The 23,498-nt window shown below is 38.6% G+C and overlaps 1 protein-coding gene across 1 annotated transcript in view; it reads left to right on the top strand.

Moving 5' to 3' along the window:
- The first annotated feature begins 1,977 nt into the window (after window positions 1-1,977).
- Window positions 1,978-23,498, top strand: part of Nbn (nibrin) — a 33,987-nt gene continuing 12,466 nt past the window's right edge. Inside the window, exons 1-9 of the mRNA XM_051198608.1 lie at window positions 1,978-2,124; window positions 4,341-4,474; window positions 5,684-5,832; window positions 6,160-6,319; window positions 7,037-7,140; window positions 12,073-12,190; window positions 12,956-13,149; window positions 15,600-15,697; window positions 20,834-20,963. Coding sequence (XP_051054565.1) covers window positions 2,088-2,124; window positions 4,341-4,474; window positions 5,684-5,832; window positions 6,160-6,319; window positions 7,037-7,140; window positions 12,073-12,190; window positions 12,956-13,149; window positions 15,600-15,697; window positions 20,834-20,963 — 1,124 coding nt within the window. The 5' untranslated portion in view covers window positions 1,978-2,087. The remainder of the gene's footprint in view (window positions 2,125-4,340; window positions 4,475-5,683; window positions 5,833-6,159; window positions 6,320-7,036; window positions 7,141-12,072; window positions 12,191-12,955; window positions 13,150-15,599; window positions 15,698-20,833; window positions 20,964-23,498) is intronic.

Below are 23,498 nucleotides of genomic sequence, written 5' to 3'. Positions count from 1 at the left end.
TACCACTTCATGATAAAAGTTTTCGAGAGATCAGGAATATAAAGAACATACCTAAATATACATCAAACATCAAATTAAATGGAGAGAAACTCAAAGGTATTACAGTTAAATCAGGAATAAGACAAGGCTGTCCACTCTCAAAATAGTACTTGAAGTTCTAGCTAGAGCAATAAGACAATAAAAGGAGTTAAGGAGATACAATTTGGAAAGGAAGAAGTCAAAGTATCACTATTTGCAGATGATATGATATAATAAGTGACTACAAAATTCTATCAGGGAATTCCTACAGTTGATAAACACCTTTAGCAAAGTGGTTGGATACAAGATTGACTAAATAAAAAAAGTCTGTAGCCCTCTTATATACAAATGATAAAGGGACTAAGAAAGAAATCAGTGAAACAACAACCTTCACAATAGCCACAAACAATATAAAATATCTTGGGGTAACTCTAATCAATTAAATGAAAGACCTGTATGACACGAACATCAAGTCTTTGAAGAAAGAAATTGGGGAAGTTATCAGAAGATGGAAAGATTTCCCGTGCTCATGGATCAATCAGTAGTATTAACATAGTAAAAATGGCTATCCTGCCAAAAGCAATCTACAGATTCAACACAATTCCCATCAAAATTCCAACACAATTCCTTACTGAGCATAAAAGAGCAATGTAGGACATGAGAGAAGAGATATTTGGGGCTGACGCAGCTCTGGGACCAGGCTGGCGGGAAACTGCTCATAATGGAGCAATACTCAATTTCATATGAAAAAAAAAAAAAAAAAAAAAAAAAAAACCAGGATAGCTAAAACAATCCTGTACAATAAAAGAACTTCCTGACTTATTACCATCCCCGATCTCAAGCTCTACTACAGAATAATTATAGAAAAAAAAACCCCATGGTATTGGCATAAAAGCAGACATATTGATCAATGGAACTGAATCAAACACCTATAGACACAATTTTTTTTGAAAAAGAAAGTCAAACTACACAATGAAAAACAAAAAGCATTTTCAACAAATGGTACTGGCTTAACTGGATGTCAACATGTAGAAGAATACAGATAGAGCCATATCTATTACCCTGCCCAACATTAAAGCCCAAGTGGATCAAAGACGTCAACACAAATCTAGTTACACTGAACCTGATAGAAGAGAAAGTGGGAAATATCCTTGAGCACACTTGCACAGGAGACAACCTCTTGAATACAATGCCAGTAGCAAAGATACTAAGGACTACAATCAGTAAATGGGACCTCAGGAGACTGAGAAGCTTTTGTAAGGCAAAGGGCAGTATCAATAAGACAAAATGGCAGCCTCCAGAATGGGAAGAAATCTTCAGCAACTTTACATCTGACAGAGGGCTGATCTCTAAAAATATATAAAGAAACTAGACATCAAAAAAAAAAAAGATCCAATTTAAAAATGGAGTACTGTGGTGATATATTGTTTATGACTTAATAAAGCATGCCTGGGGATCGGACTGTAAAGCCAGCCATACTAGTTAGCCGTAGAAGCCGGGCAGTGGTGGGTGGCACACACCTTTCATCCCAGGATTCAGGAGACTAGGACAGATGGATCTCTGTGAGTCCAAGATCACCTTGGGCTACATAAAAGTGACTCAGTAAATTATGACATTGTGTAAAGACAAAAACAAGTTTCTGGCACTATGCACTGAGGACACACTGGAAAAAGTTAAAGTTGGCTTTGGCATGAGATCTTCATTTTAACCGATACTACCACAAATGATGTAAATTAAGACATTTTAAATACGTGGAAATAGTATAACCAGACAGTACTTTAATTTAAAATTCACATGACTTCGGAGATTTTTAAGACACTATTATAGTTTGTGGATTAAAGTGCCGCTTTTAACATGGCGTTTTCTGCTCTGCACTGCTCCCACTTGACCATCAGGTGGCGCGCGACGCCGGCTGCGCGCTTTAGCCTCTTTCCCGCGTTTCCGAGGAACTAGGTGGAGTCCTGGGAGCGCGCACGTCTCGGAGCCGTCGTCAGTGCTGCCGGGTGGCCGCGCACGCCGGGGATCCGCGGTTGGCGTGGCACGTCGCAGGGTTCTGAGGCTCAGGACCCATGTGGAAGCTGCTCCCGGCCGCTGGTGCGGCTCCAGGTAGGCGCGTTAGGGAGGCGGTGGGCAGCTCTCCCTGAGAGCGGCTGCTGGGAGGTAGGAGCGAAGAGCTGCGGAACGCGCTTCCGGTCCGTCCTGCTCGCCTTCCGGTGGCGGCGAGGAGGCTTCCGAGATACGGAGAGTGCTCCTGCAGACTAGGTGTTTGGACCCAATGTTTGAAGCCCCGTAAACCAGGTGCTGAAGTGTACGTGACCCAGGTTAGACTTGCTCCAGTTCGGCTGCGAACCATGAAAAACCCAAGGGAGGGGACCGAACACCCAGCGTGAAGAATCACAACATGACAGGACACTTTAAACTTTTACTTCATCATTTTCCCCCATATTGTCAGAACAGTGGAAAAAAAGTCCCCCATCCACCCATTTTTCTGCAGCGAAAAGGTTATCACGTGCTAAGTGGTTGTCTCCATATATAGTCATTGCTAGTTGATGGAAGGTTAAACACATGCCTGTGATTGGATCTTGTGTTCAGGGAAATTAGTGGGGAGGCATTTTTTCCAACGGTATAAAAGGAAATATATAAAGTCAGGAAGGTCCGTGTGGGTTGGCGCACTGCAAAGGTAGAGCACACATTGGTGTTGGTGAGCAAGTAGGACTGAATCTTTAGTCTGAGCCTAGCTGGCGCTGGGTTTGTGTGAGATGTCAGAAATTCTCTATACGGAATGGCACAGGCTGTAATCTCACACTTCAGAGGCGGAGGGAGGAGGATAGGGAACTAAAGGGTTACCCTTGAGCTGAGCTACAAGACCTGCCTCAAAACAGATAAACAACCTGCCAAATTCAAGTTTGAGAGACTAAAGATTTCTGAATTGCTTGTCACTTTGAGCCGGTAGAGTGTCACAGAGCTCTACACAACACATTAGTCAAGCATTAATTATAGACAGAAAACGGAAACACCTTCTTTGGATTTTACTTCAGCAGTAGCCCTACTTGGATAGTACAAGGAGGCATTTACAGTATAGGGATAGCATCTGATAGGTCAGTAGGCTGTGATACTGATACTTGGCTATCTGTTTAAAAAAAAAAAATGTACTTTTAGGCTATAGTGTGGTATCCACTCAGGCAAGCTTTGTAAGAAGAAAACATGTGTGGCTAGAGAGATGGCTCAGCAGTTAAGACCATTTGTCATTTTTGTAAAGAATACAGGTTCAGTTCCCAGCATCCATTTAGTGGCTCAGAACCATCTGTAACTACAATTTTCCAGGGGTGGGGAGAGTGATGCCTTCTTATTATTTATAGGGGCACCAGGTATGTATGTAATTGTAGCAGGTATGAGATCCTTGTACACACAGATATGCACTAGGGAAACTACCAAAGTTAAACATGGAGGCTTGTCTCTTCAAAGGAAGGAGATGGTTACCTATCTTTATCCGAAATGCTGGGAAAGGATATAGTAGTGGCCTTTTGCTATTTATAGGACCAGGCTTCACTGAATCCCCCAGAATATTATATTTGTTTATCCCAGAATTTCCCCCCAGGTGTTAATCATTGCTTCCCAGTCCATAAAACCCATCCTTATGAGAGATGCTACATGCTCTTTTATAACAGCCTACGAAACACCTGTATTATCTTTGGGCCAGGCCAATTCTGACTCCCACAGAGAGGCATTGTGTTTTACCTTAGTCATTCTCCCAAGACCCTTATCTTGAACATTCTTTCTGTGTCAACAGAACCCATCTTTATAGAAGAAGCCATATGCACTTTGTGAAGAGTGTCAATATAAGCATGTCTTAAGTTTTGTGATACATACAGGACTAAGTTGTCATCAAGAAACTCTTCCAAAGTGGTGCTGTGCTTAAACATGGCTACAATAAACTGCCTGGTGTCAGGCCACAGAAGTTGGACCAGCACTGGCTAAGTCATCTACACTGAATTTCATTCTTGGCTCTCTGTGGCTTGTTCTGCTGTCAGCCATAGAGCTTGCAGAGACCCCCCTCCCAACATGATGTACTTACATACAAACAGACAAAAAACATGAATAAATCCAGCAAAAAAAATTTTTGAAGAAAATAAAGATTTGAGGTATATGTAATATATATTATGTCAAGTTGCTTAGCATTTAAATAGCAGAAGTGTGATTTATTTGTGATGCCTATACAGTATTTCCCATACCATGAATATGTATGTATGTATGTATGTGTGTGTGTGTGTGTGTGTGTGTGTGTATGTGCCTGAAATTTATTTACTTTTGTTTTCCTTTAGGAGAACCATGCAGACTTTTGGCTGGCATAGAGTACATTGTTGGAAGGAAAAACTGTGCCATTCTAATAGAAAATGATCAGTCAATCAGCCGAAACCATGCTGTATTAACAGCAAACCTTCCTGTAACCAACTTGGTATGCTGCTGACTTTATTTTACTATCTCATGAGCAGAGTAGACATTCTGTCTAAAACAAACAATGGCAGAAGAATCCAAACATAATTAGCAGTGATTCTAGTATTTATTTTGAATAGGGTGCTTCTATTGAATAGATTACTTTTTTAGGTGATTTTGAAATTCAGAGAAAGTGTTAGAAAACATTTTGTGATACTCTTTTGCTTTGGTGATGAAATAGCTAAGATAAACATCACTTTTTTGGCTCTGGATTTCCATGTGTGATCTCTGCTGTTCTGTGTTGGATCTGTGGCCCATGCCATACATCATGGAACACATACTAGGAAGCTGCTTCTCTTCTGATAGACAAGAAGCAAACAGAGAAAAGAGTGGGGTCTGAGAACTTTGTCCAGGGCACTCTTCTCCAGACCTAACTTCCTCAGCCCCCAAGGCTGAAAGCTAAGTCTCTAACACATGCGTCTTTGGAAGACACTCAGATCCAAACTTGTGTGTCAATCATGTACTAATTCTGAGAATGCAACAGCAAACTACCCGACCCACAGTCTTAAAGGACTTTATGCAGTTGTGTGGACACTGGCATTTTAGGGTAGGGTTGACATATTTTACTGGGGAAATGTTTGTGCTGTTTAGCTCCCTTGCATGCTTTGGGTAAGTTTTGTCACAAAGTATTTAAATATTGATGATTATATTAGTACTTGTAGCATAACAATAGCCATTGCTTTGCACAGGCTGCATATATGCAAACACTGAATCTAGGTTTTCGGTCTGTTCTTTTCAGAATAGGGAAAATGTTTATTATTCCCTCTAGAAAAAGGAAAATACTTATATTCAGTCAGAAACTCTAGCTTTTAACCCTGTATTCTCATTGAGTTAGTTTTTAATGGTACAATTTTGATAGTATAAAATAATGTGCAGGAGAGGCTACATCTGATATGTTCAACACAAAAGAGACTGTACCAAACAAACAACAAGGAAGAATGAATTGAGTGGTTAGGAAAATCCAACTATCTTAGCAGTGAAATCTATTCCAAGAAGGGTAATTCTTGTCTCTAGGGGAAAATATTAATTGCTAGTTGAGTAATCATTCCCCAAAGGCAGCCTCATCATCTATATATTTTTTGCTTACACAGAAATTTATTAATCTTATGAAATCCATCCTATTATTAAGTGGTTAAAGACTTTAAATTATTTGTTGATTTTTATTTTCCAGAGTCAAACACATGAAATTCCTACATTAACAATAAAAGATAATTCTAAGTATGGAACCTTTATTAATGAGGAAAAAATACAGAATGGCATTTCCTACACTTTGAAGACAGGAGATAGAGTTACCTTTGGGGTGTTTGAAAGTAAATTCAGGTAAGAAGTTTCAAAGTGATGTAAAATACACAGCTTTATCTGAAATTCTAGAAGATGAGGCTTTATGGATGACGAATTGAAACTGCCATGACTGAACAAGTTGGAGTGGACCCTGAGAGTTGTAAGAGAAGGTCAAGTGTTTGAATCCTCATGGGTAGCCTGTAATGCTAATTTTTGGTCATTGCTTTTTCTTCATTAGGACTCAAGACTTAAATGACAATTTTCTTAGGAAAAACACATTGAAATTAAAATGAGATACTTTAAAATCCTGTAGTTGCTGTCCCCAGAATTACAATCTAACTTTATGTAATTTATTTTCATTTACAGAGTGGAATATGAGCCGTTGGTTGTTTGTTCTTCTTGTTTAGATGTCTCTGGGAAAACTGTTTTAAATCAAGCTGTACTACAGCTTGGAGGACTTACTGTCAACAACTGGACAGAAGAATGTACTCACCTTATCATGTCGTCAGTCAAAGTCACCATTAAAGTAGGTTGGAAGTTTGTGTGTTGAGATCAGGTCTGACAGCTTAAGCTCACTTACTTGGTATATACAGACTCTGACAGCCATTTACTTTGAAACTGTTCAGAATGGCTATAGATTCACCGATGACTACCTATTATTTGTATTGAGGCTTTTCACTGTTTATTGTCTCAGAGAAGCAAAAGCACACTGACTTGTATCTCGGATTTTGATTTGGCATTCATCTTTAAAAGGTTATCTATTATCCTTTACTGTGAAATTCATTTGATTGCATAGATGATGTTTGCAGTCTAAAACAGAGACTAGAGTTAAAGTGCTTGCCACTCTTCAGTGTCAGCATCTTACATCACCAATCTCAAGTCCCCTTTCTCCTGTCCTCACACCATCTCATGACTCACACTCCTGTTTCACATAGAAGAGTCTACTAACAAAGACTACAAAGTTCTTGTAGTTCAGTATTACCTTGGTGAGTCTCAGCAGCCTACATTTATAATAGTGATTGAGTCTTCTCAAATGTCAGTGTTCATTAGTGGTTTATGCTCTAAACCTAAGCTGTGACTAAGTACTGAAGTCTACTGCAGATTGTATCTCTTTTGTACGTATAGGACTTTGAAAGGAAAAACTGTGTAGAACCACCTCTGTAGTTTATAGCCTGCAACTTCATTTGATTGAACTACTGTATGAATATATGTATTTATAGTTACATGTGATTTTCTTTTTTAGACTATATGTGCACTCATTTGTGGACGTCCCATTGTAAAGCCAGAATACTTTTCTGAATTTCTCAAAGCAGTTGAGTCTAAGAAACAGCCTCCAGAAACTGAAAGGTATTGTTGTCTTTGAGACAGTCCTGTGTCTCAGGCTGGCCTTAACCTTTGTAGTCAAAAGGTGACTTTGAACTTGTGATGTCTTGTTTCCACCTCCTGACTGCTAGGATGACAGGTGAGTGCCACAGTACTCGGTTTATGTGGCACTGGAGAGTGAACAGAGCTTCTTGTATACTAGGCAAGCACTTGTCCAGTTGAACTATATCCTCAGCCATGATGACAGAGTTTTAATTAAAAGGTTTTACAAGTCAGTAAATTTATTACCAATTTTAAACTACCCAGTTCAGGCAATTTTTTCCAAACAGATTTTTTTTTTTCATTTTTTATTTAAATTTGAAACAAAGTTTTTTTTTACACGTTAATCCCAGTTCCCTCACCCTACCATCCTCCCCTATCACTCCACCAAACCTCAGCTCATCCCCTTTCTGCTCCACAGGGAGGGTGAGGCCTTCCATGGGGATTCTCTAAAGTCTGTCATGTCATTTGGGGCAGGGCCTAGTCCCTCCCCCATGGGTCTAGACTGAGAAAGTATCTCTCTATGTGGAATGGGCTCCCAAAGTCCATTTGTATACTAGGGATAAATACTGATCCCTTACTAGAAACTCCATAGACTGCCCAGTCCTCCTAACTCACATCTACATTAAGGGGGTCTGGGTCAGTCCTATGCTGGTTTCCCAGTTATCAGACTTGGGTGCATGAACTCCACCTTGTTCAGGTCAGCTGATTCTGTGGGTTTCTCCTGCCTGGTCTTGACCCCTTTGCTCATTACTCCTCCCTCTCTGTAACTGGATTCCAGGAGTTCAGCTCAGAGTTTAGCTATGGGTATCTGCTTCTGCTTCCATCAGCTACTAGATGAAGGCTCTAGGATAGCATATAAGGTAGTCTTCAATCTTACTATCATAGAAGGGCATTAAAGGTAGCCTCTCCACTATTGCTTAGATTGTTAATTGGGGTCATCCTTGTAGATCTTTGGGCATTTCCCTAGTGCCAGATTTATCCTTAAATCTATAATGGCTCCCTTTATTATGGTATCTTTTTTTGTTGTTGTTGTTCACCTCTATTCTTTCACTGTCTCAATCTTCCTGCTCCCTCAGGCCCATCTCTCCCCTCTTCTCTCCTTCTCTTTCTCCTAACTCCCTCTCCCCTCACTCCATGCTCCCAATTTGCTCCAGAGATCAGTACCTTTCTACTTCTCTGGGGGACTATGCATGTCTCTCTTAGGGTCCTCCTTGTTTCCTAGCTTTTCAGGCGGTATGAATTGCAGGCTGGTATTCCTTTGCTGTCTAAAATCCATATATGAGTAAATACATACTGTGTCTTTTTGTGACTGGGTTACCTCTCTAAGGATGGTTTCTTCTAGTTCCATCCATTTCCCTGCAAATTTTAGGATTCCACTGAGTACTACTCTGTTGTGTTAATATACCACATTTTCTCCATCTGTTCTTAAGTTGAGGGGCATCTAGATTGCTTCCAGGTTCTGGCTATTAAAATAATGCTGCTGTGAACATATTTGAACAGGTATCCATGTCGTATGAATGTGCATCTTTTGTATATATGCCTAAGAGTGGAATTACTGGATCTTGACTGCTTCCCATTTTCCTGAGAAGCCACCATACTAATTTCCAAAATGGCTGTACAAGTTTGTACTCCTAACAGCAGTGGAAGAGAGTGCCCCTTTCTCTACATCCTCTCCAGCATAAACTCTCTTTGGTGTTTCTGATTTTAGCCATTCTGACAGGAGTAAGATAGTATCTCAGAGTTGTTTTGATTTGCATTTTTCTGATGGCTAAGGATGTTGAGTACTTTCTTAAGTGTCATTCAGCATTTTAGATTCCTCCATTGAGCATTCTCTATTTAGTTCTGTACCCCAATTTTTAATTGGATTATTTGGTGTTTTGGTAACTAGCTTCTTGAGTTCTTTGCATATTTTGGAAATCCGCCCTCTGTCAGATGTGGGGTTGGTAAAGATCTTTTCCCAATCTGTGGGCTGCTGTTTGGTCTTGTCAACTGTGTCCTTTGCCTTAGAGAAGCTTCTCAGTTTCAGGAGGTCCCATTTTTTAATTGTTGATCTGTGCTACTGATCTTTATGTTCAGGAATCAGTCTCCCATACCAATTTGTTCAAGGGTAGCTCCCACTTGCTCTTCTAAGAGGATCAGTGTGGCTGGGTTTATGTTGAGGTCTTTGATCCATTTGAACTTAACTTTTGTGCATTGTGATAGATATGGATCTATCTGAAGTCTTCTACATACCAGCATCCAGTTATGTAAGCACCATTTGTTGAAGATACTTTTATTTTTTCCATTGTATAAATATTTAGCTTCTCTGTCAAAAATCAGGTGTTCTGAGATGTGTGGATTAATATCTGGGTTTTCAATTTGATTCCATTGGTCTGTAAGACCCTCAGAATGAGAAGTCACCCAGTTTCGGTCAGTGCCCCCAAGAACTCAATGGCCAGTCCAGTTGATGCAACATGCAAGAGGCTTTAATGAACAGGAAACATTTGCGCAAATGGGCTCCCTCAGCAGGCAGGCTAGAGAGAAGCATCATTCTCCAGGCACAGGCCTTTTTAAAGGCAAAACCCACAAGCTTAGGGAGGGGGTATGACCCCTGTCCATTGAGTACATGATCCTTTGAGGCTGGGTGGTCTCACTGTTAGGGTCAGCAGACCTTAGGGCCTCCAGGTGTGCTAATTAATCTTGTCTGAGCAAACCAGAGTTGCAGCTATCTCTTTGTTTCTTAAGGACTCTATTTACCACCTGCTGACTCACTGAAAGGACTCACTGAAAGGAGGGGCAGTGTGAATTCTTGGTGTCCTGCTATCTCAGGTTGGTTAGCAAATTCCACCCAGCATTTCAGTTATTTGGGCTTCATTTCATTTCTTTGCTAGTTTAAGTCTTTCAGGTCTACCTGTCTGATTTTGTGCCAATTCCAACCTGTTTTCAGTACTATAGCTCTATAATAGAGTTTGAAGTCAGAGATGGTGATGTCCCCGGAAGTTCCTTTATTGTACAGGATTGTTTTGGCTATCCTGGGTCTTTTGTTTTTCCATATGAAGTTGAGGATTGTTCTTTCAAGATCTGTGAAGAATTGTGCCAGGATTTCATGTGGATTACATTGAATCTGTAGATTGCTTTTGGCAAGATTTCCATTTTAACTATGTTGATCCTCCCTGTCCAAGAGCATGGGAGATCTTTCCATTTTCTGGTATCTTTAATTTCTTTTTTTAAAGAATCAAAGTTGTTATGTAAGTCTTTCACTTGTTTGGTAAGCATCACCCCAAGATATTTTATGTTGTCTGTGGCTATTGTAAAGGGTGATGTTTCTCTGATGTCTTTCTCATCCCCTTTATCGTCTGAAAATAGTAGAAAAAGAGCAAACACTTAAAAAGTGCATAGTCATTTGCCAAGTGGTAATTCCTTATATGTTATATCTGTCTGCATCTATTTAAGACTGAGTATTCTTTTTTCCTTTTTATTTATCTATTTGTTTATTTGTTTATTTGAGCAGGGTCTCATTTTATAGTCCAGACTGCTCTTTCAAAAGACCCTGGGTTTTGTTCCCAACACCTAGATGGTGAATTCACAACTGTCTGTAACTCTAGTTGAGCTCCACACATGGTGCACCAACATGTATATGTATGGTGTATGTGTGTAAACACTCATAACATAAATGTATTATAACAATTGATTATTAATAGAAATGAATATAAGAAATAGCAAATAAACTATAGTGACTGAAAAAGTATGACTAGCTCTAAATTTAAATCTGGGCATGCTGTGTTCTGATAATGCAGCAAGTGCTATTCTGTTTAGTATAGTCACATCTGCATTTTGGCCAGTCATCAAGAAACAGGGTAAGATAGTCACCACTGCATGTACCTGATGTGACTTGTGAGTCCCAAAGTCTTGGGGTAGATGAACTAATTTTTAGAAGACTGGGTATTGTAGAGTATCAGGTATATTCACAGAGGCACGTTTACATTGTGTATGTCTGAATGTAAGGAAAGAGGGGGAATTCTCCTTCAGTTTGTACAGAGCTCTCATGCCATAACCTGTCCTCTCAATTATTTTATTTTAAATAATTCTCACTGCTGGGAGAATCGCCATAGATCTCTGACATTCATTCATAGCTTGTTGGCCATGAAAAGGCTTTAAAGCTCTGCTAGCCCTTTACACAGCTATTTCTATATGATGTTTGCAGTGTGAAATCTTGGAAGGTTAAGTAGTATTCTGTCTGGGATACAGTACATGCTTGCTGACAGCTAGCTGTGGATTCACAAGTGCAGTGCTCCTTACTCTGCAGGTCATAATGTGCCTACTATACATTCTCCAGGGGCCTTGGTTGAGAAGAGATCTGCCACAAACAACCTTCCAACTTTATTATGTGCCTTGTAATCATCTCCCTTAGTGTATTTATTTTAAGAAAATATAGAAGAATTTTTGCTATAGTGTATGGAACTAGTTTCATATTTATTTTAAGAAAATACAGAGGCATTTTGCTACAATGTATGAAACCAGTATCATATTTTAGGAAAAGGCATCTAGATACTTGGTAATTTTGTTTCAGATAAAATTTTACTGAGAAAATAAAAAACAAGACAAACAAAATATCTCAAAATACTGGGTTTTGTTTGCTTCTTCTTGGTTTTGTTTTGTTGTGATGGGATCTCACTATGCTGCCCTGGCTGGTTGCTCACATTGTACCATATTTTTTCAGTTACTCTAGTTCATAATGTAAGCCAAGTAGCTTTTACTGATTCTCTGCTTCTGCCTCTTGGGGATATAGAGATATGTCATTGTACCTGGTTCAAGTAATAATGAAATTCAACCTTTTGGTATAAGGTAGTCACTTGATTCACAAGTTTAATAGTAAACACAGAGAAAAGTATATAATTAAAGTATAATTAGACTATATTTTAATTATTTTTACAGTTTTTACCCACCCATTGATGAACCAGCTATTGGAAATAAAAGTGTTGATCTGTCAGGACGACAAGAAAGGAGACAAATCTTCAAAGGGAAAACATTTGTATTTTTAAATGCCAAACAGGTAATTTTAAAGTAGGATACATTAGTTTTCTTTTTCTTATCTTTATTTCTTTTTTTTTTTTTAATTGTATTCATTTACTTTTTGTGTGTGGGTGTTTTGTTTGCATGTGCATCTCATGCATGCCTAGTACTTTTAGAGGTCGGACAAGGGCATCAGATGCCCTGGGACTAGAGTTAGACAGTTATGAGTCACTGCATGTGGGTGCTGGAAACTTAGCCCATGTCCTCTGGAAGGGCATGCAGTGCCCTTAGTCTCTTAGGGTCTGCCCAGCCTCCACATTAGTATTTTCATTGGCAGCTGTCAGGGCTACTCTTTTGGTGTTTTGTATAGATGTGTGAAATACGATAAAAAGCTGCTTATGCACTAGAAGCTGCTCAGTGTTTGTGTATCTTATTATGGTATCTTCTAACAGTGCCTAATTGACCTGTGTACTTTATGTGAATACCATAGTGGGGGAGAAAACCAGTCCTAACTGGTTTAGCAAACAGAACATTTGTGGAATGTCTTGTGTTCCAAAACACAAGATTTCAGGAGTTTATGTTTTAGTGGCAAAATCATGTGAGTGAACCAGTCCTTAGAGAACTGTGTGGGAGTGTGATGAACAAACAGTGTAGTGATGTATCCGTTGAACTAGGGATTTTTTTCAAAATGGAAGCTCAAATTGCCCACTGGAAAGTAGGATGAATTCTTCTATTTTAATTCCCAAGTCCAGTATGCACTCAAAAGCCTCGGTGCAGCTGATGTTCTGCTCTGTTCCATTTCTAGCATAAGAAATTGAGTTCAGCCATTGTTTTCGGAGGAGGGGAAGCCAGGCTGATTACAGAAGAAAATGAAGAAGAAGAGAGTTTCTTTTCAGCTCCTGGAACTTGTGTTGTTGATATAGGAATAACAAATACACAAATCATAATTACTGACTCCCAGAAAACATGGATTCATTTGATAATGGATATTCTTCAAAGGTATGAAATCATTCTTCACTGGTTAATCCTTCAAGTGGATTTTATATAGCCCAGTTAATGTGTCTACCCATTTGCTGAGCCATGTACTTCAGAATTGTTATTTCAGGGACTACCTGGTAGGATATCTATATAATTGTATGTAGGTATTTTCTACCTCTTGTTCCTTTTACAGATTTTTGCATTTTGCTTTATTTTGAGAAAGGATCTCACTATGTAGCTCTGATTGTCCTAGAACTCACTATGTAGATCAAGCTGGTTTTGAACTCACAAAGATCTACCTGCCAAGTGGTAGAATTAAAGGTGTGTGCCACCATGTCCAGCAATTTCTTAAACTTAATGAACTAGTAGTTTTTATGCACAATATATTGAAGTTGGGTTAAAACTTAAAAAGTAAAATACTTTCCAAAAGTACCTAGAATTTAAAAGCTTTCCCTTCATAATTACTTGTACTTACACATTTCATATACTAATATGTGATTCTATATGTATATGGTAAAATACATACATATATATATATATATATCTTTATGGTCTAATGTGGGGAAGTAGGGAGAATGTCAGCTATTTTTTGTTTGGTTTGGTTTTGGGTTTGTTTGTGTTTTGGAGTCAGAGCTCTTCTCAAACTTACTGTGTAGCCAAGGGATGACTTTGTACTTCTGATCTTGTCTCTACCCCTGAGTGCTGGGAGTACAGCTTAAACCACCATACTGGTTTTATGCTAAGGATCAAACATAGGGTTTCAGGTATAGGCAAACACTCTGCCAGTTGAACTCTTCTCCATCTGTGATATACAAGACTGCCTTTGGAGTCAGACTGCTACCATCTTCAAGAGTCTGATCAGCCAATCAGAAAAGATTGTCATAGCTGACTTTCCTTCCTCCCCCCCTCCCTCCCCCCCTCCCGCCTTTCTTTCTTTCTTTTGGGGAGAATAGGGATAGATATCACTGTATAGCCCGGGCTGTCCTGGAACTCACTGTGTAAACTCAAACTCAAAGAGATATTCTTGCCTCTGTCTCCAGAGTCCTGGGATTAAAGGCATGTGCTACCTCACCCCACCCTACTATAGTTAGACTTTTTGACTGCTAGTCTTTCCTCATAGAAGGAGGTATGGATAGGGTCATTGGACCTTACAGCTGAGTGTCTAGCCACCCGGTAGGTATCCCAGGCAGTTGTAGCTTATCCTACCCTAATTGCATGGGGAGGGTAGAGGATATAGTCTAGGAAGGTCAGTCTTAACTGCTGATACATCTCTTCTAGCCCTCAAATCTTATTTTTGGCACAATATTGTTATAAGTATGCATGCAGTAAAACTCTGAATTCAGAACAAATAAAACATGTCACATAATTCAGACTACCACAGCCATTTAAAACAGCTATTCAGTGAATATTAAAAGGTACTTTGTGACTTCAAATTTAAGTTATAGATTCTATATGGTTTTTTAAAAAAAATTATACTAAGTATCCTGTTTTAGAAAATTGTAGAATATAGCAAATAGAGTCCCCATAAGATTCTTGAATGAAGTACTTTGAGCCAACCTATAATCCCAAAGCTCTGGGTGCTGAGGTGGGAGGGCCACTTGAGTTAATGAGTTTGAGATGAGTCACTGCAGCAGAGCCAAACCCTGCTCTCAGTTCCCCACAAACATGAAACTTGTATAGACTTAATTTACTCACCTTATGTTTGTGCGTGCATAAGTGTACACATGGTGACTGTAGTTCTCACCTCCTCACTGTCTTTCTGCTGGGGATCAGTGTAATCATAGATTTGTATATGAAGGTCTGTTTCGTTGTCCCTCTAGATAGAACTATTTGCTTATCCTCGGAATTATAGGTAGAACTGATGCTTAGCCCTGATCTTATTGATAATGTTAACTGGGTTGCTGAAGATGATGACTTGTCCACAGCACTGCCCTAGAAAAGAATTTAAAAATGTTTCCACATTTCAAGCTCTGTCCATAAAATTTTAGTGTCTCATCTGGGGAACCTGCGTAAGACTGAACTAGATTCCCTTAATATAGGTGGCAATGGCATGACTGGGACAATATATGAGGCCATTGGTGGTGGGTCTAAGATCTAACACTAATGCACAGGCTTAGTGGAGCCCATTCTTTATGGAGAGATACCTTGCCCAGCCTAGGCACAGGGGTGTGGTAGGTGGAGAGGTGCTTTGGTCCTGCCTCAAGATGATGAGACAGACTTAGTAGACTTCATAGGGGAGGCCTTACCCTCTCTGTGGGACAGATGGGAGGAGGGGAGAAGTGGAGGGTAGCGGGAGGAGAGGAATGAGGGGGAACTGGGATTGGAATGTAAAAAAAAAAATTAATAAACAATAAATTTAAAAAATTTAGTATCTCTTTGGGAAGAAAAATAGATTTGTCAGGCTTGATATTATATTTTAAAAGTTGTTAGTTTTAGTATATTACTGTATTTAAACTATTTTATTCTCATAGGCATGGTCTTAGACCTATTCCTGAAGCAGAAATTGGACTGGCTGTTATTTTTATGACTACAGAGAATTACTGTAATCCTCAGGGTCAGCCTTGTACAGGTAAATAAGACATTTTATTGATTATTTAGAAATTTTGTAAACATATATATTTATTTATATATGTACTTTACTGTTATACTTGTGAGGTGTGATCATACCTTTGAAACTCATCTACTTATACATTTGTTCATTTACTCACTTCATACATAATCCTGCCATAATACTGGGTGCAGCTCTAGTTGCTGAAGAGTCATTAGTGAGTAAAGTGAGCAGGATCCGGATTCAAACTGTGAACAAGCAGAGTGCACACCTGTAGTTCAGGACAGTGAACAAGCAGAGTGCACACAGTAGAAAACTACTGTGGAGCCACTCAGAGAGGGCCACTAGACTTCGTTTGTTTCATTTAGATGTCGGTGTCCATAGGTTCCACCAAATTACCAATTATTCAGTTAAAGATACTTAGAATGGAGGCAGGGTAATCATAAATTCAAGGCCAGCTTAGGGTACATGTGAATTCCAAGCTTGTCTAGTCTAGATAGCAAGACCTCATTTGTTAAAAGTTAAAAAAAAAAAAAAAAAAAAAAAAACAGTTTAACATCTATATGTATCAACTTCTTTTTCAAGACATTACTCTCCAACCATTGGACAACAGCTGAATTAGCATTTATAATTAAGTAATCAGGATCTGATACATCAATACTGTGCCATTTTTAACAGAATGGACTTGAGCACCTGGTATTGTTGTGAGGAATAGTGTCTTGGAATACTGGACACCTAAGGATTACTGTATGTTCCTATACTTCTAGGAAAATGTTGATTCATTTATAATTATTATTTTTGTCTTTCCTTTTTACATTACAATTACATCATTTTTCTCTTCACTTTCCTCCCTCTAAACCCTCCCATACACCCCTCCTTGCACTCTTTCAAATTAATGGCCTCTTTTTTCATTAAATGTTAGATGCATATATGTGTATATACACATATTTTTAAATGTAGCCTATTCAGTCTAATAATGTTACTTCTATGCTTTCAGGGCTGACCTCTTGGTACTGGATAACCAATTGGTGTGCTCTTCCCTAGGGAAGGCTATTTCTCCTACTCTCAGTATTCCTTAGTTGCCTGTAGTTCTTTGTGTTGGGTTGAGGCCTCATGGGCTTTCTCCTGACCACATCAGCATGTCTGTTGTTGACCTTATTCGGCTCATGTTTAGGCAATCACATTGGTTTGACTTTGTGGTTGTAGCTTCTTATGTTACTAGGAGATTCAATCCCACCGCAAACTCTGATCGTCTAGCTTTTACAGCCTTTCTGCCTTCTCTTCTGCAGTGTTCCCAGAGCCTTAGGTTCAGGGGTTATGTAGATGTTTCCCTGAGCCTTAGGTCCAGGGGTTGTGTAGATATTTCCCTGAGCCTTGGGTCCAGGGGTTGTATAGATGTTTCCCTGAATATTTGGAAAGTTCTGCACTGATTTTTCCTGATAGCTTTTCTTTCCCTACTTTCATGAGCAGTTATTGAACTTCAGCTAATAGACAAGGTAGAGAACGTATTCCTCATTTATACTTGTTGCTTGATTTGTAGTCTACTAAACAATACCCATGAAATTGAACACTGTAATGGCCCGATTTAAGTGGATAGAAAATATTTTAAATTAGAGTTTGGAAGGAGTGAATCACTAAGAACTTAAAGACCAGGAATCAATTAGGTATGTAGACTTTCAGTAATACTGATTAGCAATAAATTACTGCTGCCTGTTGCAATAGCAGAAGCTGAAGTAAGAATTTTACATGTATCATTACAATTTAATTTGAAACAAATATTTGTTTTAAGTTATTTTATACATTGTATATGCAAGGGAACCAATGTGTAGAGAAGTTAGAGCATTAATCCAAGTCCACAAACCAGACAGTCCATTCAAACCGATACTGAAGTCACAGCTGTTGTGACATTCTACTGCACTGCTTGATTACTGATGTGTAAGTGAAGTATGTCTGTTTTCTCTCCCACTAAGTTTCATGAACATGTAGTTTGAACTGCTTGGGAAGTTTTAAGTTCTTTTGCTCGAGTTATGATTCATATTTTCCCAAGGATTATGGGTAAAATATCCAGAGTTTATCCTTAGATTAGAAGCTAGAGACTAACTCTTCATCCTTTTAACAAGAACACTGACACAGATACCTAAATATGTATGCTGCTATATTGTTTATGATTTATTAAAGCTACTGAAAATAAAAATAGTAAAGCAGCTGTACTAGTTAGCCATAGAAACTAGGCACACACCTTTAATCTCAGGATTCAGTATTAAGAGGTCTCTGACCTCAGGAAATTGACCCAGTCCTAAAAAAAATAGCTCACACAAAGGTTACCTCAGCACCTGAGATCACATGCTTTTAATCCCAGCACTAGTGAGGTGGAGACAGGAGAATATGGCTGGGTAGAGAAAGGAATATAAGGAGGACGGGAGAGGAATTCAGAGCCTTTTACCTCTGAGGATTTGTGGGGACAGGATTGCCACGTCAGCTGGGTAGAGGTACGTACGATCTTCTGGCTTGGCTGCTTTGCTTCTTTGATCTTCAACTTGAAAGCTTGAACCCCAATATCTGTCTTCTGAGTCTTTTATTTATAGTGCTACAATTACCACATTCTAGGAGTGGCTATCCCATCCTATCTGTTAGAAATCTGGGAGCTAGAGAGATGATTCAATGGTTAAGAACACTTCTTGCTCTTTCAGAGGACCCAGGTTCAATTCCCAGCACCCATATGGAAGCTCACAACTGTGTGCCATTCCAGTTTCAGGGGATCCGACACCCTCACACAGATACACATACAGGTCAAACACCAATGCACGTAAAATAAAGAATAAAATCAAAAGTCAAACTTTTTAGAAATAGCAGATGTCATTTGTTTCTATTATGGAGGCAGGAACCAAATTTATCAGTAATTTACAGCACAAACATGAAAATTGCTGCATTTAAGTCAGCAGCTTCTCTTTCCTAGCTCCCATTTGTGGCCGCAGTCTTTTGTTTCTCTTTAGAGCACAGATTCTCAATTTTATGTACACTGCAGAAACAATTTTTACTGTAAATTTGAATTCTTTAGCTCACAGTGTTCTGGGACATCGCTGAAGCAGCTGATTGTTTTGTTTGGTATAAGTTTGCATGTCTATACAGACCTCAAGAGCCACTGATTTGAATTTCTGGGGAAGATCTGGACTAGAGAGCTCAGTGTACAAGGAATCAGACATTCAGGCTGCAAACTTGAGTCAATCTTTATTCTTGCCTCCATGTTGCTTTACTCATATTGGAAATGCTCCCTCAGTTGCGCTTCTGCTGTGGTTCTCCTCCTTCCTGTCTGAAGCCACAGCCCTTGGTGGGTTCCTGATAATGGTCCTCCTACGAGAGCCCTCAGTATGGTTCATGTTTATTTACCACTCATTGTGAAAGGAACCCTTTGTCTAAACATAGTCTGGCTCCTCAATAATTTTACTGCGGCCCCTCTCCTTCAAGTCTTACCACTTCCTGATGCTTCAACAAAATACTGCATGCCTTTTTTTATTTTTTAGCTCTTACACTTCATACCTTGTTGCTCACACTTAGTTCCTATAATGTCGGGACTGCCCATCAATTCATACTCATTTCACATGTGTTTACCTCTCAAGAAGCTTTTTCAAGATGTTTTCTTCTCTTTCAGCTTTCATACAAGCTATAAATAGTTGCTCCAATGGCTTCTCCCCCCACCCCAATTATAGGGTTTATCAGGTTAACCAACTGCTTGCATGCCTCTTTTGACCCATAGCATGTTTATAAGCTCATATCAGTTTTGTACCCACTGGCAGCATCAGGCAATTTGTTGTAGTAGATATAAATACTTGGGTAATTGAGCCAGGTTACTAGTTCACAAGGTTCTCTTGGCGGTATGAACCAACAAAACTTTTTTTTTTTTAATCTAATGTTTTTATATGTGAAAAGGCCTTTGAGGTCATTGACTCTTTCTACTGAAAAGATAGAACTGGTACTATAGCTCAAAGGGTTAGTGCTTGCCTAGCATGGGTAAGGTACTGGCTCCATCCTCAGAAACATTATACAAGCTGGCAAGTAAAAATAACAAGTATCCTGTAGTAGGAAAAAAAAAAAAAAACCCAGAGTAAATAAAAATTAAATAAACCAGAAGCTTTATTTAGTAATAGTATAATTATTATTAGTGTTGGTTTGTTCATTTTAGCAGTTGTATTATGCTGACCCCTTAACGCAGTTCCCCATGTTTTAGTGACCCCAGCCATAAAGTTATTTTCATTGCTACTTTATGATTGTAATTTTACTACTGTTATGAATCATAATGTAAATATCTGATGTGACCCCTGTGACCCAAAGGGGTCACAACCTCCATGTTGAGAACCACTATATTATATAAATATAAAATGCTATTATTGGGTATGTGGCTCAGTTTTTCTATAAATCTAAAACGTCTTAAAATTAAAGTTTATCATAAGATTTTTTAAGAAGCCACCAAATAAGGTGGTGCCAGTCTGAAATTGCAGCATTCCAAAGGCAGAGGCAGGAGGAATAGGAGTTCAAAGCTAGCTGTAGCTACACATCAGTTCGAGACCAGCATGGGCTCTATGAGACTCTGTCTCCAAGGTGGAGGAGGGTGGCAGATGTCAAAGCTGAGAAAACTTGAGATTTTGTAACAATCAGGACAAAACTGATCCTGCATTTGGCTTTTGACCAGCAGATCAGGGCTTTCTCTAGTGTGATTTCATATAGAAACAAGGCCATGGAAGAGAATAAAAGTATGCACTGTAATCACTCCGCTATCTGCACTTTCGTCCTCAAGGTAGACTTGGTGCCACTCTGGTTTAGAATGTTTCATGCCAATAGTGCCAGATAGTCTCCTTCCTTCCCCTTCTTTTTTCTCTTCGTATTCAAGAAATTATTTGTTACTAGTTATTATTTATGGTAATTGTTCACATATCTATAATCATATTAACCACTAGGAGTAAACAATAAAGAAGTGAGTATGCAGATGATCAGGATAACAGCCAACAGCGACATAGTTCTACTGGCTTCTCTGTTTTCTGGTTGTTATCCCTATATTGGTTTATTTTGCCCCCAAAATAGCTTGAGATTTTTTTGACTATTTCCATATTATATGTAATTGTTGTAACCTTTTTTTTTTCTTTCCACTTACATGATGTACAGAATTAAAAACAACAACTCCAGGACCAAGCCTTTCCCAAGGCTTGTCAGTGAATGGAAAAATAATGCGGAGTATTCCTATGAATATGACAACGTATGTAGCTGACACAGAATCAGAGCAAGCAGATACATGGTAAAATGTCATTGTTATAATGTTATTGTCGTTATTTTACTAATTAATAACATATTCAAGAAAAAGTTGCTCCTTTTCAAGTCATCATTTCGGAGATAAAGCATGGGAATAGGGAATGCCAGAGAAAATGATATCTCACAAGGATCAGCAAATTTTAGTAGTTTGTTGTTGTTGAGATTATAATTACATCATTTCCCTCTTCCTTTTCCTCCCTTTAAATCTTCCTGTATAGTCTCTTTCAAATTCACAGCCTTATTTCCCTTTAATTGTTGTTATGTACTTGTGTGTGTGCATGTGTGTGTGTGCGCGCCTATGTGTGTGTCCCTAAATACGTAAAGAACAACCTGCTCAGTCTGTATAATGTTACTTAGATTTACATTTTCAGGGCTGACTACTTAGTATTGGTTAACCATTGGTGTGCTCTTCCCTGGAGAAGACTATTTCTCCCACTCTTCAGCATTCCTTCATTCCCTGTAGTTCTTTCAGCAAGGAAATCTTAGGAACCGTGAACCGTTGGTCTGTGTTGTAATTACTTAAGTATGCTTTTATAGAATTGAAGTCACTATAGACAGCATATGGCTGAGTAAGTGAGGTAATGTGACAGATCTGATTTAGTCTGAAAATGGTACTTTTACTGCCTTAGGGTAATTTTTTATTATTCCTTCAAATGTATTTGAAAAAGAGAAAAAAGTTTATGACTGATAAAATAATTTTGAAACATAGTAGCTCCTGCTTACATATACTTCTAGTTACCCATAGTAATCCTTTGTCTAAAAATACTGAACAGAAATTAGAAATTCCTAAGTTTTAACTTAGGCTTCTGAATAACATTATGAAGTCTCGTAGCACAGTGGTTTCAGCCCTCCCAATGCTGCAAGTCTTTGGTACAATTCTTCATGTGTGGTAACCTCAACCATAAAATTATTTCCAGTGCTACTTCATAACTGTATGAATTATAATGTAAATATCAGTTTTCTGATGGTCTTACGTGACCCTGTGAAAGAGTCATTTGACCCCCAGGTAGAGAACTGGTGCCATGTTATCTTACCTAGGTGTGCATTATTCCTTTGTCCAGCAGGTCTGTACTGTATATGCTACACACCTGCTGTCACTACTACTTGTTGTGGTTATTGAATGAGTGTATTAGTGTTTCAGTTCTTATGTTCATGTAATTTTTACATGGTCATTTGACGCTATATTACAATACCTAAACCATTCATCTGTCTTCATCTTAACCACATAGTGATTATTTTATGTTATATCATAACAAGGTATATAGTACAGTAAGATACTTTGGAAACACCACAGTCCACAGTCTTGTAACTTTTATTATAGTATGTTGTAATTCTATTTTATCTTCTTTTTAAAAATTATTTTTATGTGCATTTACATTTTTGCCTACATGTATGTCTGGGCAAGAGTGTCAGATCCACTGGAATTGGAGTTACAAACAGTTGAGCTGCCATGTGGGTGCTGGGAATTGAACCTGGATCCTCTGCAAGAGCAGCCAGTACTCTCTTAACTACTGAGCCATCTCTCCAGCCTCTGTGATTATTTTTTTTATTAGTTATTATTATTAAGTTCTAATATATGCCTAATTTATAAAGTAGTAGTATGTATCTATAGAAAAATTTATTCATTGGTTTCAGTCCTCAGGTCTCTGATAAGTCTTGGGATGTATCCCTCATGAATATGGGGATATTATTATAAATGTCATTGTGTAGAATTGTTACAGGGAGCCCACCAGAAATCACCATTCAGACACAGCCTATAGCCAACTGAAAGACTTTTCCAGGCAGCTGGAAAGTATTAAGTAGTTTGACCTAAGTGTAACCCTGAGCATTTAGACCAAGGGGCTTCTGAAAGCAAAAAGCACATCCTAGTATCTCGCTCAGCAGCTACAGGACAAGGTTTGCACAAGCAGGCAGTTTAACAAACTAAGATAAGCTAGCTAGGGCTTCTTAGCCTTGGATCTTAGAATAGAGTTGAGCGATTTGCCATGGGATTCTTCATCAGGAAGATCAAATTCTGTTTAAACCCAAAATGGTCTCAGCAAGAGGAGGAACTTCTGCACTGGCATGCCCTGTTACATATTTTGGGAGGTTAAGTATTAGGTTAGCCTGGATATCCAAATAGTTAATAATCATTTATATGTGTAGCTTTCCAGTGGTTTCTCTTATTTGAAGAATTCTGTTACTTTTTGTTTTGTTGTTTACGAGAAAGGATTGCCATTTTGTATTCTGTGATAGTTTTCACTTAATTCTTATTTTCAACATTACACAAAAATGTGTTACTATTAAAGTATTTAATAACACTGTTAGATTGTGTTTAACTTTCAGTATTATATTGGATGGGCAGAACTTATAAAAAAATCAGTTAATTTTTAGTTGCTTGAAAGACAGCTTTATTGGGTTTTTGGTCTGTTCAATCATATTTTACAAAACAATGCCTATCTAAATGTTTTCCTGGTTTTCTGAGTTCTGTAGCAGAGACTATTATCTGGTTAGATAGACTCCTGTCAGTCTGTCCAGGGTG

Source organism: Phodopus roborovskii, unplaced genomic scaffold (genome assembly GCF_943737965.1).
Source record: "Phodopus roborovskii unplaced genomic scaffold, PHOROB, whole genome shotgun sequence".
NCBI classification, from domain to species: domain Eukaryota; kingdom Metazoa; phylum Chordata; class Mammalia; order Rodentia; family Cricetidae; genus Phodopus; species Phodopus roborovskii.
The sequence above is the reverse complement of the archived record's forward strand: the minus strand, read 5'-3'. Positions and strand labels throughout refer to the sequence as shown.